This window comes from Rousettus aegyptiacus, unplaced genomic scaffold (genome assembly GCF_014176215.1).
Source record: "Rousettus aegyptiacus isolate mRouAeg1 unplaced genomic scaffold, mRouAeg1.p scaffold_m13_p_2, whole genome shotgun sequence".
Classification (NCBI taxonomy): Eukaryota; Metazoa; Chordata; class Mammalia; order Chiroptera; family Pteropodidae; genus Rousettus; species Rousettus aegyptiacus.
The window spans coordinates 16,294,112-16,310,319 of NW_023416295.1; the positions used below are offsets into that span (position 1 = coordinate 16,294,112).

General features: G+C 38.3%; 1 protein-coding gene across 1 annotated transcript in view; it reads right to left on the minus strand.

Annotated features, from left to right (window-relative positions):
* The window catches only part of XRCC5 (X-ray repair cross complementing 5), a 75,827-nt gene extending 61,363 nt beyond the window's left edge, over positions 1–14,464 (minus strand). Inside the window, exons 1-7 of the mRNA XM_016156705.2 lie at positions 14,322–14,464; positions 11,871–11,984; positions 9,223–9,406; positions 8,325–8,373; positions 7,259–7,381; positions 4,133–4,324; positions 1,189–1,303 (exon numbers count right to left, since the gene is read on the minus strand). Of these exons, the coding sequence (XP_016012191.2) occupies positions 1,189–1,303; positions 4,133–4,324; positions 7,259–7,381; positions 8,325–8,373; positions 9,223–9,406; positions 11,871–11,984; positions 14,322–14,342 (798 nt within the window). The 5' untranslated portion in view covers positions 14,343–14,464. The remainder of the gene's footprint in view (positions 1–1,188; positions 1,304–4,132; positions 4,325–7,258; positions 7,382–8,324; positions 8,374–9,222; positions 9,407–11,870; positions 11,985–14,321) is intronic.
* Between the last annotated feature and the right edge of the window lie 1,744 nt (positions 14,465–16,208).

The window sequence follows — 16,208 nt, forward strand, 5'->3', positions numbered from 1 at the left end:
AAGATTCCAATCAATAAAAGGTGAAACTTTAATATATTCTTTTTTTGCAGGAAAAAATCCAGAACAATTATTTACTCTAGCTAAATTGTTTTATTCTTGGTTATTGTAGAAATTGTATTTCATAACTTTTCCACATTTAATTTTCCCTAGAGTAATCCACAGGTAAATATTAATATTTGTATATACCCAAACACTTTCTATACAAAACCTCCAGATTGTCTAATGTAAGAGGACCTATACATTTTGTTACCATAATTTTCCAATAAAGAAAGGGAGAGCACTCTATGAGTAGTCAAAAGTTAATAAGAAAATCTTGAAGGAAAAAAAAAACTATGAAGAAAGAAGGAAACTATATTCTCTGTGCCCGGGGACACTATTCCAGGCCTGATGGATCCCAAAATAAAGAAGTACCTTTTCATGTACAGTGTGGTTTGGAATTAAGTCCTTGAATAAACAACAAATACTTGAATACATAAAAGTGTGTTTTTGGATATTTTGTATATTTAAATGCATTTATATATTTATTTTGTACATTTAAATAAAAAAAAGCAAGGAGGGTCATATGGCAGCATGGACCAGAGACTCGCACTCAAACTGGAATTGCAACAGATAATTACCCAAGAGTAACTCATTTTTGAAAGCGTGCTATTATATACAAACATACATGTATAGCAAAAGACAATCTCACAGTAACGAGTCAATTTTTTTTTGATATTTCATAGATATTATTACTACCAGATCATTAATAACAGAATTAGGTGTACTTGAGTGTTCGAAACTCTGAACTTAACTCTAGTGTATAGCTTATATTCCTGCTGTGATATATAATGACATGACTTAATGCATTCCACTTTCCTTCCCTAAAAGAGAAAAGAGAGTGAGAGAGAGAGAGAGAGTGAGCGAGTGTGTATGAGTGTGAAGAGAGGCCTGAAATTCATGATTAATAATCAATTATCAATGGAGAGAAAGAAAGAGGGACTCAATCTCAATCAGAGACAATTCGTAAAACTTCCCCTCCTAGTATGCCTTTTTCATAAAAGCCAAACAGAAATGAAATGAACAGGGAGAGCATTTAGAGAAGCAGTAATCATGGTACTGAATGACCCACACATGAATTGTCAGTTCCTTATCTAAGCATATTTGTCTGTCAGGTAACATTTCTTTAAAAAATATGAACCTACCACTTACCGATTTATATGCCATAATCTTTATAGACAAATTGGAGCCAATGGTCAGCTGACAGACCCAGGGCATGGAAGTCCTCTCAATTTTCTTAAAGACACACAGTTGTCTCAGACTCTCACTTAACAAAGAAAAATGTATAATGAAAACAACAATTCCAAAATGTTAACTTGTGCTAGATGATGCACTTAGTTTTCTAGAATGAGAAATGAACTGTTGTTGATCATAAATAAGGAACAGTAGGGGATGGCAGGAATGAGACGATCATAGTTGAGAGAGCCAGGATACAACTGAGTTGGCTTAGGAGAAAGGGGTTGAATTACTTTACTGACAGGTGAAAACAAACACCTCTATCTTCCCCTATTCAATCTTTTCTTTCAACTTGGCCAGTTGTTCTTAACATTTTTTTTTAGGACCAAGGACATTTTGAGGATATGATGAAAAGACATTCGTAAATGAGTATGCACATAATATAAAGAGTTCGCCAGCTCCCTCAAAACCTTGGATATGAGGATAAGAACCCCCATCTAGAATATCGTCAGGTGGGCACCATCCTAGAACATGACTGCTCACAAGTGCACAATTCTTATTTAATTCTAATTCTCTTAAATAAAAGGCATGTGTATATGCACATAAAACAGAATTAAATGAAGCCTCTCCAGGGGATAAAGGAACTTAGGAACCCATAGTTTAGTCTAAAAGTAAAGCAGAGAACTCTAACTGGGGATGGAGAGGGAGACTTGCTGGGTAGGAAACATAATGTAAAGTGTCACTTCATTTGTACATAAGCCAAGATCAATTCTCTTTTTATCTGGCCCCTAAATCAAACACAATAGAGAAGATTACTGGAGATATTTGGAATCTGTGGAATTCACTAAAATAAGGAATAAAAGGAATTAATGACCAAACATATTCAAAGCATACAGTCCAGACTATAATAGATCCCTCGGTACAGATGAAAAACATACCTAGAAAGAGGTAGAGAATTATGTGAGATTTACAATATGGATGAAAAAGCCTCAAGAAACTCCAATTTTCAGAAACAATTTACAATGAATAGCAAATAATCTCCCTGGCACCCTACTTCCAAAGCTTATGGTACACCTTGGCTTTGGATACGTTGGGGAATGAAAGGGTCTGAACCAGGTCTAATCTGTCTCATAGGACATTGCGAGTACAAGTTTGAGTCGGGTTTAAAACCATCAGGAGGTCTGAATTCTGTTTCAGGGGAAGTTCTAAAGACCATCAAATATGTAACATCTGAGAATACAGGATCAACTCTGCAGTACATGTGAACCTCCCCAAGTAGAAGTCAAGATATTTTCCGAAGACCTTCCAGATGAGGATAAGTCCAGTCCAGTGCTGTTCAGTTCACCTTTTTGCGATGACAGAAATGTTCTATTTCTAACTGCACCCTGTGCAATAGGCTACTGAGCACCTGAAACAGTGTGACTGAGGGACTAAATTTTTAATTTTATTTAATTTTAATGAATTTAAATTTAAATAGCCACATGTGGATAATAGGTGCTATACCACATGGCAAATTTCTGGTCCACACTTTCATGGCTGATCCAAAATCAAAGTAGCTTCAAATTGCTGGGACAATACATGTAATTTCCCTCCTTGCTATGCTATAGGAAAATGAACTTCTTAAACAATAATTTAGGTAGGCCTATAATTTTTCTTTATGATAGGATAGTTGAATATGTTAGCTTAAGACATGTATTCCCACATTAGAGCAAGCCATGTCCAAATTTGAAAATGACTTAGGAACACACATCAGCAAATATCATAAGAACACATATTATGACAAGAAACGTCACTTTATAGGACTCCTCATCGATTCTTTTCCAATCCCTAGTGAAATTATAATTTCCAAAATACCCATTTACCTACAATTTTCCAAGGGTGTCGGTGTTTAGAAAATCAGGTCTATTGCTTGTCAATTATAGCCCATCAGAAATATTTTAAAATTGTGGTTGAGAGAAAACATATACAACACATATATACTGCAGCTCCTTAAAAAGATCCTAACTGTTGAACCTTTACTTCAATAAAGAACTTCACTTAAAATGCCTATATTTTGTGTATTTATTGATAAACGAATTAATTTGGAAATATCAAGTGGTATTATCCCTCAGAATTTGAAACTGCACAAGTCACACTGTGTGGTAAGGCATCCTACTTCCATCTTTACCCAATCAGGCTCCTCAAACACATAGATGCTACAGACCTCTCCTAGGTGCTTTGCTCTAAATAAGTGTATGTTTAATTCCAACCATGAATAACACGAATAAAAAAGGCAGTCTCTAATTAGATGGTAAAAAAAGAGTTTGCTTTATTGTTATATGGTACATCGGGAATTTCATATTTTTAAAATCATTTCCCTTTATAAAACTCACATGAAATAAGGTTATAAATGCTATATATCTGGAGTTTCTTGTTTTGTTTTGCCTGACCAAATCAGTCTGTGACCAAAAGTGTTTTTTTTTTTTTATTACTATATTATAGTATATAAACCTAAATCAAAGGACAGGAGGATATTGAATATCTCAGATCTGCCACCACTTTTTATAGTTGGGAATTTTTTTGTAGGCATATGAAAAGGAAGGACCCAAGAAACATGCCCCAGGCATAAAGGAGAAATCTACTACCTCATCTTTTACATTTTGACTTGTTAAACATTTTGTGGAATTTCTGTATTTCCAAACTTTGCTGACACAGTCCTGGAAATAAACAAGAAATCTTGTGCCAACCACATGCTTCAGAAAAAGGGGATCATGGCCAGGTGCACCACCATTTATTTAACAAAAATTAGAATATTTGTTAAAGAATAACTACTAACTCAAGAGTGGCCTGGGGGGTGGAGGGGAACATTAGGAAGCTCTCTGTTCAAAAGAGAAATGTATGGGTACAAATGAAAATTGTAACCAAGGTTTTCACTTCTTACCTGAGGGAATAAATTTCATCCAGCCCATCTTCACCTTCTAAAGACATCATCACCGTTTTCACCATCTGAATACCTTCTTTTTGTTGCTCAGTTATTCCTTTTAAAGGAAAGGCAGGTCCAAGGTGGTCCGAGCGCAAGCTGCCATCTCCTCTGTCCCCAGTTCCATCTTCCTTGCCAATTGGGAAAGGCAAACTATCAGGAAAAGAACAGCAGTAGTTAAGAAGACACGCTCTGAAGCCAGATAATAAACTGGGTTCCAATTCTATGACTGTCCCTGGCTATGAGAAAATGGGCATGTCAGTCAACATCTCTAAACTTTAAATTTCTCATCTGTCAAATTGCACTTACTATCTTAAGCCAATATTCGACTGGTTTCAAGTAACTGAAGCCTCTGTGATTTGGTAAATTAATAAAAAAAAAAAAAAAAAGAGGAAGAAAGAAAGGGGAGATGGGAGATTGATTGGCTTATATAACCAAATAATTGAAAGGTCAGGGTTGCACAAGGCATTAGGATGAGTACACGCAGTGTCCCAAACATCATACAAATTACCTGACCCTCTCATTCTCTATCTCCATAGTCATTTGCTTTCATGCTGGCTTTGCTCTCTCAAACCGGTTTCTTCCACATCGCCGTTGAACACATTTCAGCTCACACTGCCCAACTCCACTACCAAAGATAGACTGGGTAGTTAAATCTCTCCTTTCACTATCAAAAAATCCTGGAATTAGTGGCAGCCTGGGGAGCAGATCTAGAAGAGGTCAGCCCTCATTCAAGCCAAGAGGTTAAAGTATAGCAAGAAATGCTTCCTAGTTTAGGCTGGGTGATATTCTGGGCACACAAAAATACATAAATGAGTGCTCATTAATGTCCTTCAAGGTTATTATAAAGATAGAGAATTTGTATAAAATAATTAAAACTCAAATAATATCAACGTTATTATTATGAAGAATTCCTCTACAGAAATTAGGTAATTGTTAAAAATAAGTAAAACCAATTTCGGTTTTATGTTTTACTCCAGTTGTTTGACTAAAGCTTGACTGGGGTTACCAGTCCTAAGAATATTCAATAATCAATATCTGAACTGAAAACCAACCAACCAAACACGTTTTATGATAATACTCTACATGGCACTTTACAAATGCTTTCAGGTAAATGATCTCATTTAACCCTTACATAATAGAGGATAGAGATTTCTACTTCTATTTTCTAAAAAGAAACTAAAGCTACAGAGATGAAATAATATGGCCAAGCCACACAGCTAATAAGTGACAGAGCAGAGACTCCGTCATCTGATTCTGAGGGCAATGTCCTTTCCATGCAGCATATCACTTTTGCAAAGCGACTGAATTCTGCAATCAGTTCACTCAACATTACCTGCCAGTCACCCTACGTGGATAGTTATTTTTAAGATGATTTGCTTGTCATTTTGCTATAATTAAGACAGGGCTTCCTATTTTCATTTTTTCTACATATACTTAGCATGACAGATCTGCATGTCCTGTATTACCTATCAGATAAAGAGCTTCCAAGGAGCAGGGTATGGCATATAGGGTTTGCATCAGGCTACTGAGGTTTCTCTAACATCAACAAGGACGAAGGGAAATGAAGAGTCAGGAAGTTACCCTAGAAAAATAAGTTACAATAACAATTCTTTCTACTCTGCAGTAAACCAGAAATAAACTTTCTCAGCAGCCAGTAGAAGAAAATAAAAACTAGGTTCAAGGAACAAGCCTGCTTAGAATATAGCACTTCTCTGATCTACTGGGATTTTTTTAGCCTACCTAAAACAACCAATCTTACTCAGGTTACGCTGAAGAATAAAACCGAAACTCTACTCTGTATGCTTTATATGCTAGAGGTTTGTGGCAATAGGAAGAAGAAATATTACTCAAGAGAAAAACACAACTGGTCAAATAACGAGCAAGTAGAAAAAAAAGGCGACGTTCCCTCTTCAGCATGCTTTTCAGTATTGCTCATACAGGAAAAAAGTGCCCTGTACTGACACACTGACACACTGACAGAAGTGCGGTGTGTTTCAGCTACGTGAAGGCATCCTGAGATTATGAACAGAGAGCAGAAGCCAATCTGGGCTGCTGAAGTACTGAGAAAAACCTTGGCTCAATAAGGAGAGAAGTGTCACTTTAAAAGCACTTAATTTCTCTGAAGTACTGTCTTAACAAGTATCAGTATGATGGGTTATTCTGAATTATTTTCCCACAGTTCCATTTTTCAGCAGTTCTAAGAGGTACATACATGAAAGAGAGGTGCTTAATCCCCCATGGTAGGCATTTTAAAGCCAAAGGCTCACCACTCTGAGCTGGAGGCTTCTCAGTATAGCTCTCAGTCTGAAAAATGAGAGGTCCCAGACGCCTAATAATTCAACATCTTATGTTATCACTCTGCTTTCGCCAAAAATAGGACAAGAAAAAATAGGTTTCAGACACAGCAGGAAGGATTAGTGTAGCAAAAAGAACTTTCTGTTAGGAACATAAGATAAAGAAAGAAAATGCCTTGAGGGGAAATTAAAGTTCCTGGGGAGGAACTCTCCAACAACCTGAAATACATTCCCCCTAAATTTGTATACCTCCTCTCTAAATACACATAAGCAAATTACATTTTATATATGTGCGTGTATCCTATAGATCTTAAAAAGAGTTAAAATTAAGCATTATTTGTGTTTAAAATGATCCCCAAGTTGGCATTCCTCTCTACCCTAAAAATATCTACTGTGAGATATAGTTCTCTAGGGCTGTTCAAGAAAAACACTATCAATCTGGTCATTATTTGGGTAAAGTCCTCTATGTAGACAGGAGATGAACTGTGTGTCCTCAAAAGGTTCTCTAATTCCTCAATGATTTGAGCCTAAGAACAGTGAACAAACAATTTACAACTGAGCTAAATTCTTATATTTCACTGTGACTTTCATCCCTTTATCACCGAAACTCAGAAGAGTTTCTTGGACATAGAGAGTAATCAGCGAATATTTGCTGAGGTCAGTCATCTGACAGATTCTAACTCAGTGCAGAGAGAAGACTCCTGGGAACCAACTGCTCTATAAAGGGGCTCCACTCACTGTGTTATGAGAGCACAGAATTCATCTACAAACACTGTTCTTAGGGTCTTACAAAAATTGCAGGGAGATACCGGAGTTCCTTAAGTTACAAATTATTGTATCCAGCTGATCTTTGCTGAATGGGCTGCTGAGGTCAGTGAACACTTCAATATGCCTCTTGTTAAACTTCTTTCCTCTGAAAGAGAAAGTTATCACATTAAGAAATCATTCTCCTGAATTATTTCCTACAAATTCAAACGCACTTGTTCACTAAACAGAAGGAAGGTACGGAATAGATTTAGAGACAGTTAATAAATGTGATTACCTCCTAAAAGGTCACATTTTATTGATGCTCAGTTAAGTTCCTACCAAACACACAATCACCCAGTTATAACTCATACTTTTAGAGAAAATAACTCATCTCAGAGAAAATTTCAGACCATCATGGATATATTATATCCCGGATTTCCTAACTCTAACGTTGGTTAGAGATGTCGTTATCATTAAAAAGGATCCCTTTCTAGGGGATGTAAACAGGCAAATGTAACAAGGAACCCTCCCAGTGTACTACGACTTCAGCCTAGCGAGACTTCACTTTCCACACATGCTGGTCTGATTCTATTCACAGGGCTAGCGGTAGGATTTTGCAAAGTATGTATGGAGATTAAGAAATAATAATATGAATTTAGGGCTGAAATTTTAGTTGCAAAGGTTATTCCTAATGGTCAAGGAATGTGCTCATGTGTGTATTCACAGACACACATTTTAAAGGCCAGTAAATAAATAAGTAATGAATCAAGAAGCCGGTCAGAGTGCCTATGCATCTAATTTCAGTAACACATGGACCATGGTACTAAGTATTTTTTTATTTCTGGTAATTAGCTTAAGTCAGATAGGAAGGGACTCGAAAAAGCCAAACATGTATTTCTCCCAGAGAAATTCTCAAGTATATCCCTTCCTCTTTTTAAATTTTTAAAAAAGAGAAGTTGAACTGAACCATAGAATTCTATCAAAAGTTTCTATAGGCACACAAATATGCTGCTTGATTAACGTTGAATCACACAATGCACTGAATACATCAACCCGTACTATTTTTGAAGACAAGCTCATTTCCAGCTCTCTTCGGCTGAGACACTTACACAGTTTCTTGTTGAATCACATCCATGCACACGATGAGTGCATCCAGGACTCAGCTAGTTAAGGGCAGAAGATATCACCAAACATTCCCTTTATCCCAAGAACATGCAACTTTTTTTCTGATAAAGTCCACGTGCTGGTAATTGTGGCTACTGTGCTGAGTGTGTGATTAGTTTATTTCACTAACACATATATATGCATGTATGCTATATCTCAAAGTGTGCATCCTGAAACATATAACCAGGAAAAATAAAATAAACTAAAAGGTAATCTAACATATTTTATTCATTTAAACAAAAGTTATAATGCCATTCTGCAGTAACTAAAACCTACTTTTGTGATCATGGTACATTCTTGAATATGAAGTGAGCCAAAACATGGCATTTGTAAGTTACTCTTAGTGATCAGGGATGGCACTTCTAACTATTTAGAAAAATAAGTGGAATCCCTTAAAATGAGGGAAAAAAATAAAAATGTTACAGTTTGGCTATCAGTCGGATTTTTGGCACAAAAATATCCTCCATCCAAGAAAGCATGGACAGTGCTAATGCTATACTCTTTTAGAAATATCTTCTCTATGTCCAAATGTTTCTAACCATCACCACCACCAAATGCTCTGCATACTGTTGATACACACATATCCCTTCCCCAATCCCTGGTATCTTCCCCTTCCAATGCTTCCCATCCTCTCAGTATCACTAGTGCAAAGAAGGGGCAAGATTCTGGAAGGTTGGAAATCCAGACATGCAATCCAACCTGATTAAATTCCTAACATATCACCTGCATGACCTCAGAGCCAAAAATGTTCATATAGTCAGAGCTGGGACTTGGAGAACCTCGCCCAAATTTCCCAGACTAAAGGTAATTTCTTAAGAGTATTCTCGGGATGAAAAAGGATACAGTCAGCTTGTTGAGAACCTGGTTGGATGTTCCTTTCAATGTCTTCCAGCAAGTCAAAATCTGGTAGCATCAGGTGTCTGTGCACTGTGATGTTTTGATACTGATCCTTATAAGCGAGGGCATTCTCAGTGCCATCTGTGCCAAAAAGGACTAATGCAATTTCATCCTTGCTCTCTGCAAACACCTAGAAAACAATGGTAGAAGGTTGAAAACCGTATAGTACAAGATGGAAGCCATTAGATACCTAACCTTCAGGGAGTGAGACAACAGGTCCCTGGAGCTACTGTCAACAATAGAAGGTTGGGCTAGATAGCTCATAGGACAATGACAATTCCTAGGTTCTAAGCAAATGTTTTAATTGACTATAGGTCCCATCCTTCATTTCAGCACAGGGGAATGAGAGGGTGGTAACTATTCTTGAAGAATTCTAGCCAAATCAGACTCTGATTCTCAATGAAAACTAAGTATGGATAACTTCAAAAAATTTTAGTCTGTCTTTCTGGAACGATTGCCAAGGTTTAAATTTTCCAGAGATTAAAAAAAGAATTGCCAGTTTATATCCTATGGCACAACAATTTCACTTACAGGTACATATACCATAGAGAGATTCTTGCCCATGTACACAGAGAGACAATGAACAAGAAAGTGCACATCAACACTGTTTATAGCAGGGCAAAACTAGGGTGGGAGCTATCCATCAACAGAACACAAAAAAGCACTGCAGAGTATTTCTACAATGGACTATTACCATCAAGTAAAAAATGAATAAATTTGTGCAATGTTTATCAACAGGAATAAATCTCAAAAACATAAGGTTGAGAAAAAATAAGCTGAAAAATTACATTTATCATATGATAATATTACATACACCTTTGAGAGCATCATACAATGCTAAATATCATTTATGCCCAAAAATATAAAATAAACATGGTAATAACTATGCAAATTTTGAGGAAAGGAGGGAAATGTGAGGAAACAGGAAGACTAGCAAGGGAAAAACAAGGGGCTTCATGTTTATTTATAATTTTTTTTAAGAAAAAAGAAAAAGAAATCAAAGTTGTCAAAATTTTATAATTCTATATTGCTAGATGATGGAAAAATAGCTTTCCATTAGCATTTGTCTCTTTTATGAAACATTTCATATCAAAGTATATAGTATCTGACACAACAGGCAGTGTTGTTCCCACCTACTTATTAAACTTTTTACATCAATGGGGAGAATGCTGCATGGGAGAGGATGGAATTCTGTCATTCTTCATTTTTGTTTGGTCTGTTAAATTCCCCAGTCTCTTAACAACTCCAGCTACAATCCCTAGTTGTACATACATGGAGGAGTTCAAACATGTCCAGCATACTAGTGGGGCAGGCCAGCTAGAATCCTTTCTGTCTCCTAAATAAGAATCCATCTTAAGGCAAGGTACTCTCACTCAACGACAAAACCTCAGTCAGAAGAAGGAAGGAAATTCTGAGTGCCGCATGAGACTGGCACCAGGTTTTGTCTCCCAATTTTCGGGATTCACTCGGACTCCCATAGAAAGGGCAGAGCCAAAAAAGAAAAACTGAAAGCACTGTTTCACTCTCAAAAAAAAAAGAAAAAAAAATCTATAGCACATTGGGCACGGCAGCACTACTTGAATACAACCAACATAAATATTATAACCAAGAATGGGATTACAGGCATTCTCTTCTTTAATATATTAGGGACTCCAGGTCATCAGAATTTGTTAAAATCTAGGATGACAGGTGGGAGGTAGTAGTGCCCAGTGGGAAGGGCAACACCCAGAAGAAACAGCAGAGCCGTCCAGGAGGAGACGCAATACCCGGGGAAAGAAGCAGAACTTCATGGACTTAGTAGTCATACCAGGTAGAAGGGGCGGAAAGCAAGAGAAGAGTCTAATTCATCCCCTCCCCCCTCTGAATGTGAGTTGGCCTTAGCGACTTGCTTGACTAATAGAAAGCATCAGAAATGACTTTCTGGGATTTCTAAAGCTACATTATAAAAAGCCACATAGGTAGGTCTCTTAGAATACTCACTCCTGGGACATTCCTTCTTAGAACTAGCTACTGCACTGTGAGAATCTCATGCTACATGGAGAAACCACATGCAAGGGTTCTGATGGACAGCCCCAACTGAAAGCAAAGCCACCACAAGGCATAACTAGCAGCCATGGGAATGAGCTGTCTTGGATATCTGGCCAAGTGTGGTTTTCGGACGACTGAGCCCTAGTGACCATTTGAGTGAATCTACATGTCACATAAGACATTAAGTTTTGGGATAGGATGTTACCAACAAAAGGTAACTGGAATAGGCACAAAGCAGTTCAAAAACTTGTTCAAGATCACAAGAAAAGCAAATGACTTGGCAGAGCAAGGGTTCAAACCAAGGCCATCTGGCTCTAAAGATTATACTTTTATACATGACTTACAATGCCTCGTGTTTCTGGTAAAAACTGTAAAATTCAGCAGAGCGGCCAAAAACAAAAGAGAAAAAAAAAATCAGGTTCTAGTGGTAGTTGGACATACATGCGAATGTATGTAAGAAAACTCTTCAGCTTCCTCAAAACACTGAGGCTGGACACTGTAAGTAGGCTAATATCTTGTATTATTAAATGGAGGCAACAAGCAGTTAGAACGAGTTATGAGCTCACCTGTCGCTGCACAAACATGGATATCACCTTCTTTGTTAGTTCAAACGGAGATTCTTCACCAGCAAAGGAGTTGCTCATGGTAAAGCCCACATCTATACACAGCACAACAGCTGCCTAGAAACAAAGTCCCAAAGAATATTTAAGAAATGTTCATGATAGTCATTAAAAAAAAAAAAAAAAGAGATAGGTCCTTTGTTTATTTCACCTTAAGAACCTGCACTGATATTTAAGGGACATGATAAAGGGAGGCAGAGTAAGACACATAAATTTTCACTATGGAGAAACTTTAATTAGCCCTAATATTTTCTAAAAGCTAGAAAGTGTCTGCCAAGACAGGAGCATGCTCCAGGTAGTTGCTGCTCCTTTGGTATGATCTGAAAACAATCTGCAAGCTAGAGCTAAGTCCAGCCCAGTTGAGCCCAAAATACATCACATAACTGCAAATGATCTGCAGACCCACAAGCATGAGAATAGATGCTTTCGTCATAAGCCAGTAATTTGGGATGTAGTTTGTTATAAAGTGTTTTGTGGCAACAGGTGACTACTACAATCTATATATGCTAAAATGATATACCCCAAACAATTTGAATCAGTTTATGAACTGGGAATCTAAAATGAAGACCAAGACACTGAAGCCATTCCAGTAGGGGACAAAGGCACAAAAACAAGTAATACCAGTGCAATGTTCCATGACAGAAGTATGCAGTGGAAGGAATAGAAGGAAAAGGAAGCAGAAAAGGCTGTCAGGATATGAAACATGGGAATCTTAAAGAATGAATAGGAGTCAATCATGTGAGCAAGGGAAATTATAGATTGAGAGAACCACACAAATAAAAACACCTAGTCATTAGATAGCAATTAATTATATAAGGACTAAGGAAATAGTGGAAAAATAAACTAAAAGGATACATGTGAAATTCTGTTTGGCATCCAAAATTTAATTGAGTATGAGCTCAAGGAGTCTTGAACAAATAGCGATTAATAATTTCAAGTGGATTATAAGTCACCAGTATGACATGTCTACAGCACTACATTCCCCACACCTATCTCATTCTAGCCTCCAGTTTACTGAATTCAAGGAAAAGATAATTCTTATGGTGAAAAAAAGACTAGACTAGCAATCTGGAGGCTTGAAATTCAGTCCCATCTTTATTATCGATTAGCTCTGAGTCCTTGGGAATGTCACTTAGCCTGCTATTTCACAAAAAGCAGTGCTCAGAGGCCTGTCTTTTGCTATAAATCGGGTATCCAAAAAATGGCATCGAAGGGTTTTATAATATAGAACTTGTACAGAAGAAAAATAGTCTATGTAATATTTCAAGTTCCTTTCTGGCAGCAGTAAGAAAAGCAAGAGAAACTGGGCAGCATAGCAACTTGGTTTTTATACACCAAAGCAATAAAGGCTGAATTTTGCTGCAAGTCTACCTGCCATAAACAGTTGCTCCACTAGAGCTGAGGTACAAGGGAGTTGAGTGGCAACATATGTTCATAATTGTTTTAAATCAACATTTCCCAAGGGGATATTGAAGGGGCTAGAGATCAGTTGCACAATCTCCTATCTTGTTTATCTGTATATCAGATGCCTAGTAAAGGGACTCCCTTGAACACACCTCCCTCTAGTGACCTTTCTAGACAACTACTACTCTTCACTTACATTGAAGAAATTTTAAAAATTCATTGTACTGTTATTAATCTGGGACACCAAGAGTCTTAGATTCCTAGGAATGCAGAAGTTCTCCAGGGCTCCACAACAAGTCTGGGTTCAAATCTGAGTTTCACCAGTTATGGACGGGATGCCCTGGGCTAAGCACATTTTTTATGCCTCGGTTTTCTCACCTATAAACTGGGGATAATAGTTTTCACTTAATGGGTTCCTTGTGAAGATCGATATAGGAATAAAGCCTTTAGATTAGTGTCTCACACAAAGTATACTTTTAATAACGCGAAATATTAGATTATGGAGATAATAATATAAAGTTTTCTTTACATTTCAAGTTATTTTATTCACAGTCCCTCTTTGAAGTTATACAATTCTGTGGGATAGGTGTTTACCATGGCTAACTTTCATTCTCGTATAATTTTTCAAAACCCTCGCTCAGAAGTAATGGAAATATGTGGCGCTAGGGGGTGGGCTGGGATTGAAGGGTAGAGAGGGAGGCCGACTTGGGAGAGAGGTGGGATGAGGAAGGCCTGGAGAGGAAGTGAGAGGATGGGAGGGCTGAGAAGGCGAAAGGGATGGGGAGCTCAAAAGGCGAGGCTCAGATTAAGGTGTGAGAGCTGCAAATCCCTTTTTTTACAGCGCATCCCTGGGTCTCGGCCCTACTGATCCAGCCTATGGCCCACCATGATCTCTTTTTCCTCACTCCTTGGCACCGCCGTGATCCCACGATTCCTGTTCTGAACCACCCTCTCCATCCCCAGCGCGGGCAGGGTGCAAGCTCATAGCTCTACCTTATTCCCCCACCGCGCCATATTGCCGGTCCGTAAGCGGCTTGGTCACCTCTTCCGGGCGGGAACCTGCCGCGCCGCAACTCAGTTCCGGAGGACTCCGAGCGAGAGCTTGAGAGGTAGACGGGATTCTCCGGGAACCTGGAAGGGGCGGGGAAACTGTTCGCCGACTCGCTGACTCTGAGCATGCGCAGATTTCCTGCCGGAATGCCTGGTGCGGTCGCGGTAGTAGTCCTTGATCTGCCCAACTCTCTAAAGCTAGATAAATGCGAATCACTCCTCCAAAAGATTCACTTCCATTTTTTTTCTTATTGAGAATAACACATAGAGAATTTTATGTCAGAGCTCTGGCGTTAGATATCCTTGAATGTGAGTATGACTCCAGTAAGTCATTTGTCTTAAGTCTGTCTTCTAAAAAGAGTGTGCTGGCTAGGAAATTACTGCTTGTCTATCGCCTATAGGAACATAGGCTATTGCCCATGGGAACATAACATTCTAACGATAAGCTTTCTGCTTCTGTTCCCTTGCTTGCACAACTGACCTGTGGGTTGACAGTTAGTAAATAGAAGAAAAATAGACTTTTGTGTTTAGACAGAATGAAGAATGTGGTTTAGGGCTTTAAAAAAACCTATACCTCTCCATTTCGGGACTGCTTAATTTGGGGTCTGCATACCCCTGGCAGACCCAGCTGGCTGAATAAAAAGTGCGTTTCCTATAACTCACTGATTTCTGGTGGCCCGTGTGTCTATTGGGGGCTGGCGGCTACAACAGGACATTCTTTGCCGAGGAAATGGAATGTACAGAGGCCTCGAGCTATGAAATAGCATTTGCTAAGGATCTCCCAATAGTTCGGAGTGTCGCTAGCATGGAAGAAAGGAGGAGAGGTTTAATTCAGAAGACAAACCTAGGGAGTTTTTCCAGAAATGGTGGCTACCAATCACAGCACCTGACGAACTTACTACCGCCCTCTTTCAATGAAATCTGTCCAGCCTGTAGTCTCTGCCCCTTTGAGAGAGGCATGACTAAGCCAAACGTTGCAGAGAAACAACTATTTTCTATACCAAATGGCCCACAAGCTGACAAGTGAATGGACAAAGTCTCCAACAACTTACAAAGTATCTCCAAACCTCTGCCCAGACTGGGAATTCAAATCCGACCAAATTCCGTCCCTCTTAAAATTGAACCTGGGAAAAGCTGACACAAAGCTGAAAAGATGGGGAGAGGCCATGAGGAGGGAGGGGCTTTGAGGGAGACAAAGTTACAAATGCGCTGAAGCCAGAAAAGGCAGATGTTTTCAGACTGTTCTTGAAGCCCAGAAGTTCTTCAAGCTTTTGATTTAAACTCGAGTTCTTTTAAAATAAATATGTTAAAAAAATTTTATATGATGCATAAATAGAATTACTGGTAACTCACCATGGTGAAAGAAATTTACTTGCTTTATGTCCATGTCCATATTTTATCTTCTATGTAGTTTCTCCTTTCTTTTTTTCCTCTTCTTCTCTTTTTTTCTCTCCCTTTCCCTTTCCCTCTGGCTTTCTCACACCCACACACCCTCCAGTACAGGTTTATTTCCTGGAAGACATAAAAGATTCTAGTACTTGTGTTTGTTTGCATCTTAGCCATCCCTAGAGTGGATGATCTTTAGAATCATCTACTTTCAGGCAGCTAGACAGTCATGATATTGAGAATCCATATGGACTTTAAGCACTGCTTCCACTTCAAAAGGCCTCCATCAAAAAGAGGCAAACATTATTAATATGACAGTGTGTGTAGCTACTCCTTTCTTCCTCCACAACAGAAGGATTCTGGCTTTGTTGGTTTCATTTCTCCCTGTCAGTTCAGGATCTGTTTGGATTTGTATGATACAGAATTGGATGGAAGGAAGGAAAA